The sequence below is a fragment of the Chiloscyllium plagiosum genome, unplaced genomic scaffold, assembly GCF_037043375.1.
Source record: "Chiloscyllium plagiosum isolate Xiang-an unplaced genomic scaffold, Cpla_swu_hap1 HiC_scaffold_18, whole genome shotgun sequence".
NCBI classification, from domain to species: Eukaryota; Metazoa; Chordata; class Chondrichthyes; order Orectolobiformes; family Hemiscylliidae; genus Chiloscyllium; species Chiloscyllium plagiosum.
Genome location: NW_028270156.1, coordinates 56,392,920 through 56,404,998, shown reverse-complemented (window position 1 = coordinate 56,404,998; position 12,079 = coordinate 56,392,920). Strand labels below are relative to the sequence as shown.

The following is a 12,079-nucleotide window of genomic DNA, read 5'->3' as shown; positions in this document are numbered from 1 at the left end:
GAGTACTCTTTTGAACTCTGTTGTATCCCTTTACCTCTCCTGAGGGTGGTCAGTGCAAAATTAGAATTGGCATATTCATTATTTGAGCACTTGGGGAGCTGTTTGTTGTTCAAACAGCATCCACAGTATGTAACATACTTCTAGGGCAAATTACACTGATGCCACATTGGGGAGGGTATTAACATGCACAGTGAATAGTTGTTGTATAGTAGAAAGATCATGATTTCAATCAGAATGCAATGTTGATTTGATATCAATGTTGCTATTTTGGAACCCACTTCTCCAGTTAACATCTTTTCTTAACCTGGCATAGCTAAAAATGTTCAGAAACAGAAAGGACTCCCGCAGCTCCCACCAGTGCAATGTAAAAGGATCAGCAACTCCCTTCAGGTTAGGTGTTGATTTATTTCTTCTAGGTGGCGCTTCAATTCTACATGTGTTTTCTTTAGTTGTTTACAGCTGCAAAGATCTGCAGGGCATTGTCTGGCATGATATAAATTTGCTTGTTACTTAGTTCAAGGCTTCTGCACAAAACTATTGCTTCAAGACATGGATACACCAGTAGGAACTCTTCTTGGATTGTGGAATTTCTTTGGGAGAGAAAAGCCATTTAGAACAGGAAAAATTGCTGGAAGAAAAATGAGGGGAAAAGGTTCCCAGCAGGAAATCATACTTGCCTAGGGTCTTCAGATAGCAATTCTCCTACCTGGATTACAATCTGAAATAATGTGACAAGTCACATGTTACAGGTTATAGTCCAGGAGGTTTATTTGAAATCACAAGTTTTCAGAACACTGTCCTTTTGTCTGTTGTCATGTGACTTCTGACTTTGTGCACCCTAGTCCAACACTGGCACCTCCACATCATGAAATAATGTGCAGTGTTTATACTTCAGTACTGATATCCTGACTTAAACCTGCCACCTGTTACAACTACACTGCAACCTCAGATCAGGAAAAGGATGACACTGTCAGAGTCTATGAAGGTGAATTATTGTGACAAATCTCTGGCTTGGAATTGATATTTGGAGATGATATTTGCAACATCTTGCATATTGCTTTCCACTGTTGTCTGAGGGTGGTCAGTAATATTCTCTATTCATTGAGAGCTAATTACACTTAGAACATAGAACATTACAGCGCAGTACAGGCCCTTCGGCCCTCGATGTTGCGCCGCCCTGTCATACTAATCTGAAGCTCATCCCACCTACACTATTCCATGTACGTCCATATGCCTGTCCAATGACGACTTAAATGCACTTAAACTTGGCGAATCTATTACCGTTGCAGGCAAAGCATTCTATACCCTTACTACTCTCTGAGTAAAGAAACTACCTCTGACATCTGTCTTATACCTATCTCCCCTCACTTTAAAGTTGTGTCCCTCGTGGAAAAAGGCTCTCCCTGTCCACCCTATCTAACCCTCTGATTATCTTGTATGTCTCTATTAAGTCACCTCTCAACCTTCTTCTCTCTAATGAGAACAGCCTCAAGGCCCTCAGCCTTTCCTCGTAAGACATTCCTTCCATACCAGGCAACATCCTAGTAAATCTCCTCTGCACCCTTTCCAAAGCTTCCACATCCTTCTTATAATGCGGTGACCAGAACTTAATTCCCTTTTTCCAGAGAGAAGCTGTTGGAGTGAAGATATGGCTTCACTGGCTTCACTAGCATTGCAAGGTGCCAGTGACTGCTTACACGTTACTTTGTGGGTGCTGCCTTGGCAGCTCTATCCTGTACAGAACCAAAACAAAGTGTAGCTGTCTGCTTTGTGGTGTACTGGAAGCTCCAAAGAATGACTACTGGGTGTCAAAGGCTATCAGTGACAACATTTTTGATGACCCTGGCACATAAACTGTGCATGTATGTTCAGCATGGATACAACCATGTGAGTTAGGGGCATGAGTTGGCCATTTAGTCTCTCGAATCTACTCCATAATTTAGTAAAGTTATAGCTGATTTGATTGTAACCTTGCCTACCTGCTCTTACCTTTCACCCCAAGAATCTCAAAGACTCTGCTTTCCAAACCTTTTAGAGGAAGAAAGTTTCAAAGAGTTATGAATTTCTGAGAAGAAATTTCACCTCAGCTATATATTAAATAGTGACCTCTTATTTTTAAATGATGTCTCCTAGATTCTCCTACAAGTGAAAACATCCTCTCCACATCTACCTTGTCAAGTTCTTTTTGGATCTTCAATCAAAGCTGTGCTACAATATACAATATGATAAAACTGATCAGTGGAATGCTTAAAGTTCTAAATCTAATGGCCTTTAAAGTTAAAAATCACACAACATCAGGTTATAGCCCAATAGGTTTACTTGGAAGTACAAGCTTTCAGTGTGCTGGTCCTTCATCAGGTAGCTCGTGGGGCAGGATCATAGGACACAGAATGTATAGTAAATGATCAAAGTGTCATTCAATTGATGTGATGTATTGAACAATAGTGAATTATGATTGCAGTTGAGTAAGTGTGCAATGATAGTGCTGGACTCTATGTACCCAACAATAATGGCTTATTGTATATTAGCCATACAAATACTGTGCTCTTTGAGTTTGGTTTGAAGGTCACTGTTTAAAGTGGTGGTGGCATCTGTGCATAGAAACTCTACTTGGACACAGGCACTGATGTCACAACTGTGAGGTTTTGCTGAGATACTTATATCTAAACATCATTAGAGAACTTCCATAAGAGTAAATAACTGTAGTTGCTGGCAATGAGAAATAAATACAGAAAATGCAACAAAATATTCAAGTCTGGCAGCATATGTGGAGAGAAAAGCAGAGTGACGTTTCTGGTCAATGGCTTTACATGATCATTATTAAGTCTACTTCTCTCTCCAAAGATGCTTGAAACTTGCTTGGTATTGTGTCATTTTCTGATTTTTATGAGAGAGTGTCCTATTAGTGTACCTTTGGTAATGCACAGAAGAGTCACTATGTAGCAGGAATGCATTATATATTAAGTGTGTAAGAAAAATGTATTAAGAGTGTACGTTAGTACCAAACTGCTGAACCTTCACTGCAGTAATAAGTTTGTTTCTTTGCTAGGATTAATGGCCACCCAAATGGTTACGTAAGAATAGCAGGACAGTGGCGACTGGAAGAAGTGAGTTGCAATTTGCTGATTTATGTTCTTCGCAAAGGCTTAAGACACCATGTTACATATAATAGCAATGACTTCTGCTGAGACAGACAGAGCCTCTACTGTGACAGAGACATATTAGCCTTTTGTATTTTCTTAATATCACCTGAATTTCACCTGGTGTTACAGCATGCTCAAATGGGAAATACAGCAGTAATTTGTGATGTTGGATTCTCACACATTTTTCCCACTTGACTAATTTTCCACTATAATTTCCAACTGCAAGCATGTTTACCTGGATTGAGTTGGTAATAATTGAGATGTTTGTGTCATACTCCTCATTTTACCTTATTAGCTGTGAACAGATCAGTTCTGTTCAAGAGACTCGGATACAGTTATGAGCATGTCTAGTAGAAGCTTAGATTCTCTCAGCTCTTGGGCCTAAATTCCAGATCAGTCACGTGAATTCTTCCAATTAACCTTGCAACTGTTGCATGTTGTAGGAGAACATTTCTAGAATGTTTGAATATGCTAATGGTCCTATAAACGTCCTTCTTAAAAACAGGCCTATATAGATCTGCCTCCCCAGGCTTTTCAGTATCAGGGCAACAGCTTCTGATCCCCCAGAAAGAAATATTTTCTTCATTATATTTTATTCTCAGAATCTCCTGAACATCTTCTGTGAGTCAGCTTGTGCCCTATACCCTGGTTTGCTCTCTAGTTTTGTAAAATCTGTTTGTCCTTGGGATGTAACAGTGCTCTCGGTCGTGAGCTTTGCTCTTAAAGTGTGACAGTCCTTGTGATGATGGTGCTCAAAAGTGGTAGGGATTTTAGGATTTTGTCTCTATAACAATAAATGAATTATAAATATATTTAAATCATGTGTTCACTAGTAAGGCAACAGCTGCAAAAGAAATTCAGAAAAAAGAACCTACTCCTGTACATGATCTTCTTCAACCTTACCTTTGACACCGTCAGTTGGGAAACATTGTGGAACAACCTTGTTCACTTTGGTTGAACCATGAAGTTTGTTACCATTCTTCGCCTGGTCCATGACAACATGCAAGTCATGATAATGACAGATGGCTCTACCACCAACTTATTCCCCATTCAGACCGGTGTCAAGTGGGCTGCATTATCACCCCAATACTGTTTTTGGTCTAGCTCACTGCAATGTCTCACCTCACTGCTGACAAGCTCCCCGCTGGAATGGAGCTAACTTACAGAACCAGCGGGAAATCATTCAACCTCCTCCGCTTTCAAGACAAAACCAAAGTCACCTCAAACAGTGTCATCTGGTATGCACATGATGTTTGCATATGTGCAATCTCACAGGATGTATTCCAGACCATTGTCAGCACCTTTCCAGAGGCATATGACAGCATGGGCCTCACCCTGAACATCCGTGAGGCACAGGTCCTCCATCAACTGGCCTGGTATTGTGGAGCGAATCCACGATAATTAAGGGCCACGGAGAGGCCTTAGAGAAAGTTGAGTACTTCCACTACCTCGGGAGTGTTTTGTTGGCCAAAGCAGCTATTGATGGAAAGATCCAGCACTGCCTCCAGTGTGCTAGCGCAGCCTTCAGCCAACAGAGGAAACATCAAATCCGACACCAAGATCATGGTTAACAGAACTGTGGTCATTCCCACCCTCCTATATAGAGTCATAGAGATGTACAGCATGGAAACAGACCCTTCGGTCCAACTGGTCCATGCCGACCAGATATCTAGTCCCAATGCCAGCACTTGGCCCATATCCCTCTAAACCCTTCCTATTCATATACCCACCCAGGTGCCTTTTAAACATTGCAATTGTACTAGCCTCCAGCACTTCCTCTGGCAGCTCATTCCATACATGCACCTACCTCTGCATGAAAAAGTGCCCCTTAGGTCCCTTTTAAATTTTTCCCCTCTCATCCTAAACCTATGCCCTCTAGTTCTGGACTCCACCACCCCAGGGAAAAGACTTTGTCTATTTAGCCTATCCATGCCCCTCATGATTTTATCAACCTCTATAAGGTCACCCCTCAGCCTCCGATGCTCCAGGGAAAACAGCCCCAGCCTATTCAGCCTCTCCTTGTAGCTCAAATCCTCCAATTCTGGCAATATCCTTGTCAATCTTTTCTGAACCCTTTCAAGTTCTACAATAATATTCCAATAAGAGGGAGATCAGAATTGCACACTATATTCCAACAGTAGCCTAACCAATGTCGTGTACAGCTGCAACATGACTTCCCAACCCCTATACTCAATGCTCTGTCCAATAAAGGAAAGCATATCAAATGCCTTCTTCACTATCCTATCTACCTGCGACTCCACTTTCAAGGAACTATGAACCTGCAATCCAAGGTCTCTTTTTTAAGCAACAGTCCCAGGATCTTACCATAAAGTGTATAAGGCCTGCTCTGATTTGCCTTTCCAAAATGCAGCACCTCACATTTTTCTAAATTAAAATCCATCTTCTCTTTTGGCCCAATGGCCCACCTGATCAAGATCCCATTGTACTGGTGACGTAACCTTCTTCATCGTCCACTACAAATTCAATTTTGGTGTCATCTGAAAACTTACTAACTATACCTCGTATGTCCACATCCAAATCATTTATATAAATGATAAAAAGCAGTGGACACAGCACTGATCCTTGTGGCACACCACTGGTCACAAGCCTCCAGTCTGAAAATCACTCCTCCACCACCACTCTCTGTCTTCTCCCTTCAAGCCAGTTCTGTATCCATATGGGTCTGAGAATATGGACTGTCTACAGTAGACACCTCAGGGTGCTGGAGCAGTACCACCAACTCTGCCTGCACAAGATTCTGCAAATGCACTGAGAAGAAAGATGCACCAATACCAACATCCTCGGCCAGGACAATATCCCCAGTATTGAGGCACTGACCACCCTACGATGAGCTGGGCACATCATTTGTGTGATCGACATAAGACTCTACAAGCAGGTGCTTTACTCCCAGCTTCGAAATGACAGGCGAGCCTCAGGTGGACAGAGGAAGCACGTCAGTGATCCCTCAAGGCCTCACTGGCAAACTGCGGCATTCCCACAGACATCTGGGAATCACTCGGCCACTACCTTCCAAAATGGAGGAGGAACATTTGGAAAGGTGTCGAGCACCTCGAGATTTGCCATCGCGAAAAAGCGGAAGTTGGACGGAAACAGCGAAAGGAGAAAGCTGCCACACCAATGCTCCACCCCTTCCTGTGACCACCTGTAACAGACTGTAACAGAGCCTGCGGTAACCTGCGGCCACTGCACTGGTAACCGCAGTGGTACCACCACTTATGGACTCACCCTGACAGTGGAAGAGAATCATCCTCGTCCGCAAAAATCATCAATGATGATCACTAGTAATGGTACCCATGGTCTTCCTGTACTTATCCTTCTCCACAATAAACATCATGGGACTGTAGAGTTTTTTTGTTGAAGTAACTTTGGTGAATAGCTGCATAGTATAGCTGATGGAATGGTGAGTATTGTGTTCACTGAAAGGTAACCAGTTAACTAGATTGCTCTATCACTGGAATGGTGCTACATTTCATGAGAATTGTAATTGCAACTAAAGTATAATTTTCACAAACACCTGATGGGAGAAACTGTGCATATAAGACAATTCTTCCCTCCCTTCCGACCACTCATGAATGAAAATAGTGACATATGTTATTTTTTCCATTCTAGTGCCATCCAAGTGGCTGCATGACAGATCTCTTCATCCAAATGGCTGTTGTAATGATACTGAAACAAATTCTGAGCAGCTGTGTGCAGTACGCTGTACCGTAAGTTAACATTCACCAGAAGCAAATATACTTAACTTATGGACCACAGTTTGTTAAACGAAGGATATCATTGGAGTTGAGTGTATGTAGCCTGACAAGACATGCCACTGGGGTCTCAATGCTACAGTATCTCGATATTCTGTGCTCCTTGGCATCCAAGCCTAAACTATACAATATATCATACCCAGTGATGCAGGATGTCACAGTATAATTTGTCGCAATATTTGCATGTTTATAAAACATTATTATTCTGCTTCAAAAAGCTTTGGGAAGTTACTTTGAAGTGTAACATTATAAACAATGTGTCATTGATCTTCTAGCTCTACAATAAGTTACATTGGGTTCCATTTCAGACTTGTTTATGAAGGCTATATTCTGACAACATGTGCTGTTGGCATGGCTGTGCAGAGATTTGCCCCCTTTCTGCTGCTCTTGGAGGCAATGGCAACTATCACAGTCGAATGAGAATTGAATCATGACTGAAGTTCCAGGTCTTTGAGAGGACTGTGGACTTTCAGATGTGTAATACAAGTATAAGAAATTTTAAACCTGCTTGCTATCATTCTTGCATGAAGGCAATTAAGACAATGTTTGAATTTTTAATATAGGAGACTTTGCCCATTCTTTATTTGGTGTTGGATTTTAATAACTTTATGCAAAACACACATGTCCTGAAATCATTGGGTAGTATAAGTCAATCCTTTTTAAAAATGTCAATTCTATAATGAATTTTACAGTCATCAAGGCAAACACTATCCATCTTCATTTGTCTCTCCCATAGCTCTCTTTCACAGCTTTAATTAATCTTTACCAGAAGACTGGAAAAAGCCACAAAGTGTACAGATATCAATAAACATCCAAGCTAGTCAATGAGACAGAAATCCAAAACACTTTCCTTAGTGGGTAGACTTTATTAACTGATTGGTGTCACAGCTCTTTCCATCCCATTATTACAGGTGCTCCTGAGATGTGCTCAGACAATTAATAGACAAATCATCTCTTTGTCCTTAAACTTAAATAAAGACATCAACAAACTTCACAATGTTATTAACCAGACATTAACACAGGAGAGGCAGTTGAAAATTATTGGAGTTAAAGTGAGGGTGGTGATTTGGTCGTAGGAAAAATCTTTTGGTGTATGTCAGAGCACTTCTGGATATAAATAAAAAAAAGAAAAAAATTAAAAGACAGGCTGGTGCTGAGGGCCTCTTGTTTAGTGGTAGTGTGTCTATCTCTGAACCAGAGATGTAGGTTGAAGTTGCACCTGCTTCAGATTTGTGTCTGAACAGATTGATTAGAAGGTATCTTAAAAGCCAGGGCGGCACAAGAAACAGCAAATCAGAATGACTCCAAGACGCTGTACAGAATCAGATGGGAGCTAATTGGGAGAAGAAGCAGCATTGTTGTACCAATCAAGAGCAAAATTCTAGGACTTTATTGATTAAGCAGCAGGAAGTGAGATGAGTGAAATATTTTCAGGGAATCCTCATCAACAAACTGAACCCAACCCTAGCTCCATATTTGGGTTTGATGACAACATTGCAGCTGATCATCATCCTGGTGGAAATTATCATATCAGAGGTCCAAACAACCTAAAGAACAATAAGGCGTCTCAGATCAATGAGATACCAGCCCAGCTTTCAAAATATGACAAGAATTGCCATTAAAAGTAGGAAAATGAGAAGATGCCTCAAGATGGAGACACACTTTGAATACTGCTCAATATTAAAAAGTAAGAAGTGGGCATAGTTGGTGCCTTTGGGTCTGTACATTTGGGTCTGTGTCTATGCGAGTGTCTGCATGTGCACGTGTGTGTGTCTGTGTGTGCATATGTTTTTGTTAAGTTTGATATTATCTTTAACCTTTCTAGTTAATTCTGAAGTGCAAAGACACTTGGGAGTTCTAGTCCAGGATTCTCTCAAGATAATCCTGGTTGAGTCAGTAGTTAGGAAGGCAAATGCAATGATGCTATTTATTTTGAGGGGACTTGAATATAATAGCAGAGATGTACTTTTGAGGCTCTATAAGGCTCTGTTCAGACTACGTTTGGAGTATTGTGTGCAGCTTTAGGCCCCATATCTCAAGAAGGATGTACTGGCCCTAGTGCATATTCAGAGGAAGTTCACGAGAATGGTCCACCAATGAAAAGCTTAAGATATGAGGAACATTTGATGACTCTGAGTCTATACTGAATGGAGTTTAGAAGGATGGGGGTGGGGGGGGGTTGATCTAATTGAAAATCTAAACATTGGGTCTGTTCTCATTGGAAAGAAGAAGGCTAAGAGGGGATTTGATAGACACTTACAAGATGATCGGAGGATTAGATAGGGTAGACAGTGAAAGTCTTTTTCCTAGGATGATGACATCAGCTTGTAAGAGGGGGCATAGCTACAAATAGAGGGGTGATAGATTTAAGACATATGTCAGAGGCAGGCTCATTATTCAGAGAGTGATAAGGGCGTGGAATGCTCTGCCTGCCAATGTAGTTAACTCAGCCACATTAGGGAGATTTAAACAATCCTTGAATAAGCACATGGGATAGTGAAGGGGGATGGGATTAGATTAGTTCATCGAGGGTCAAAAGGCCTATTCTGCGCTGTATTGTTCTATGTTCTATGTTCTAACACTGTCACAAGGTGGATTTTCTAACTCACTCACCTTTCCATGTAGACAGTGTGATGCTGGAAAAGCACAGCTGGTCAGGCAACATCTGAGGAGCAGAAGAGTTGATGTTTCGAGCATAAATTCTTCATCCTGATGAAGAGCTTATGCTTGAAATGTCGACTCTCCTGCTCCTTGGATGCTGCTTGACCGGCTGTGCTTTTCCAGCGCCACACTTTTTGACTCTGTTCTCCAGCATCTGCAGTCCTCACTTTCCCCTCTGCATGTAGATAGCTCTCCAAATTATTGTAGCTTTGCAAAATGCATTGTAAGCAACCCTTAGAGTCATAGAGTCATAGAGATGTACAGCATGGAAATAAACCCTTTGGTCCAACCCATCCATGCCGACCAGATATCCCAACCCAGTCTAGTCCCACCTACCAGCACCCGGCCCATATCCCTCCAAACCCTTCCTATTCATATACCCATCACGTACCATCCTCTGCGTGAAAAAGTTGCCCCTTAGGTCTCTTTTATATCTTTCCCCTCTCACCCTAAATCTATGCCCTCTAGTTCTGGACTCCCCGACCCCAGGGAAAAGACTTTGTCTATTTATCCTATCCATGCCCCTCATAATTTTGTCAACCTCTATAAGGTCACTCCTCAGCCTCCGACGCTCCAGGGAAAACAGCCCCAGCCTGTTCAGCCTCTCCCTGTAGCTCAGATCCTCCAACCCTGGCAACATCCTTGTAAATCTTTTCTGAACCCTTTCAAGTTTCACAACATCTTTCCGATAGGAACGAGACTAGAATTGCACGCAATATTCCAACAGTGGCCTAACCAATGTCCTGTACAGCCGCAACATGACTTCCCAACTCCTGTACTCAATACTCTGACCAATGCCTCTGAAAGCATACCAAATGCCTTCATCACTTGTAAGAGAAGACAAAAATCTGGGCAAAATGACATGAGTTGGTTTGATTTATTACTATAATGAGTACCAAGGTACAGTGAAAAGTGTCACCTTACATACTTTACAAGCAGATCGTACTATACAAGTGCATCAGGGTAACAGAACAGAGCGCAGGATTCGTTACAGCTGCCAAGAAGATGCAGACAGAGATCAACATTAACATTAACATTATTTGGATGTGCATATCAGAAGGTGCAAAAAATGTGCAGGTCAAGTTATTCCCTGGTCTACAGAGAAATCTAGCATTATGTTGTTTTAATCAATTTCAATTATGAATACTTTACAGATCCCTGAAATATCAATGGAAAAAATACAACAAAAAAAACACAGACAATGATGTGACGGATGCAACAACAAAACACTGGGTCAAAAACTACAACCTGAACCACGTCGACTCTTTTAGTTTATTCAATGAGTTTTTGGAAATGGGTATGTTTTGCTATACTTAAATACATTTTCTTTTTCATTATAACCACCCACTTATTTTTAGAGCTCTAATGAACTCTCTCTCCAAATTGGAATCTTGAACCTAGACATGCTTTCACGTAGAATATTCCTATGTACATTTATTTTCTAATTGTTTTGTTGACATTATGCTACTGTAACATTTAAAAAATAATATTATGATTGTGCAATTGGTTTTGACAATATTCACAAGAAATCTGGACACATAAAGAAAAATTCAGGAAAACAAAGTATTTTTGTGAATATAAGGAGAGATTTACTTAATTTGCAATGGTGAGGATACATAGACTAAGTTGGAAAGGAGAATGGTTTCTGGGGAAGGAATGCATCTCTTTTTCCACAATTGGATCTTGAAATTATGGGTTTTGTTGGATATAATTCTGAGTGAATTGGAAACCCAATGGTAGTCCTTCCAAATCGGTACATAAGGCAAAAAAAAATGTTGGAATATGGGAAAAATCCACCAAATGTGAGGGAAGTGATGCCAAAGCAGCAGAAAGCATGAAAAGAGATCACATGTGAAGTATTGTCTGCAACGTGGTCACCAAATGTTTACCAAAAGATGGTGAAGCAGCGGAAAGGATTGTTAGAAGCTAACTAGAATAATTTCAGGCTTTAGATTGCTTCAAAAAAAAAACCCAGCAAGGCCATGATTTAATTTTTCCTTAATGGATCAGGAAGCTCATAATGTGTACGTTGAAATATTTTGTGAAAAACTGAATAATTAATAGATATAATTCTTAATTAGGATGGCCAAAATTCAAACACTGCAGAAAAGTGCTGATGTACAAGATGTTGACTGTTGAAGGGTCCAAAACATGATTGAGTCAATTTTGGATATAACAGAGCAGAGAAATATGGGTATATCATTCATGAAGACAAAAAGAATTATTATTATCTAATGATCCCTATGAGAACGAATTAGATTTTATTTTGTTGTCCTTTTTGGTGAATAGCCTGTTAATGCTCACTGTTGAGTCAATATATGGAAAATTGAACCTTGACTGAAGTATTGGAGGGTTTTAAGTTCCCATGGAACTGTACTGTAGCAATATTCTTTCCAGATGTTTGTAAAAATAGTTTAGAATGTGAGTCCACTCCGAATTTAAATTGTAATATGAAGTAGAATGTGAAAATCCAAGCCATCAAATTTAATGTTTCTTCACTAA

At 40.6% G+C, this 12,079-nt stretch overlaps 1 protein-coding gene across 2 annotated transcripts in view; it reads left to right on the top strand.

The window, feature by feature from the left end:
* LOC122557905 (anoctamin-9-like) overlaps positions 1 to 12,079 on the top strand; it is a 133,943-nt gene that overhangs the window by 82,658 nt on the left and 39,206 nt on the right. For both annotated transcript variants that reach the window (XM_087996675.1, XM_043706110.2), the window contains exons 17-19: positions 3,050 to 3,107; positions 6,774 to 6,871; positions 10,732 to 10,874. In XM_087996675.1, the coding sequence (XP_087852801.1) occupies positions 3,050 to 3,107; positions 6,774 to 6,871; positions 10,732 to 10,874 (299 nt within the window). The remainder of the gene's footprint in view (positions 1 to 3,049; positions 3,108 to 6,773; positions 6,872 to 10,731; positions 10,875 to 12,079) is intronic.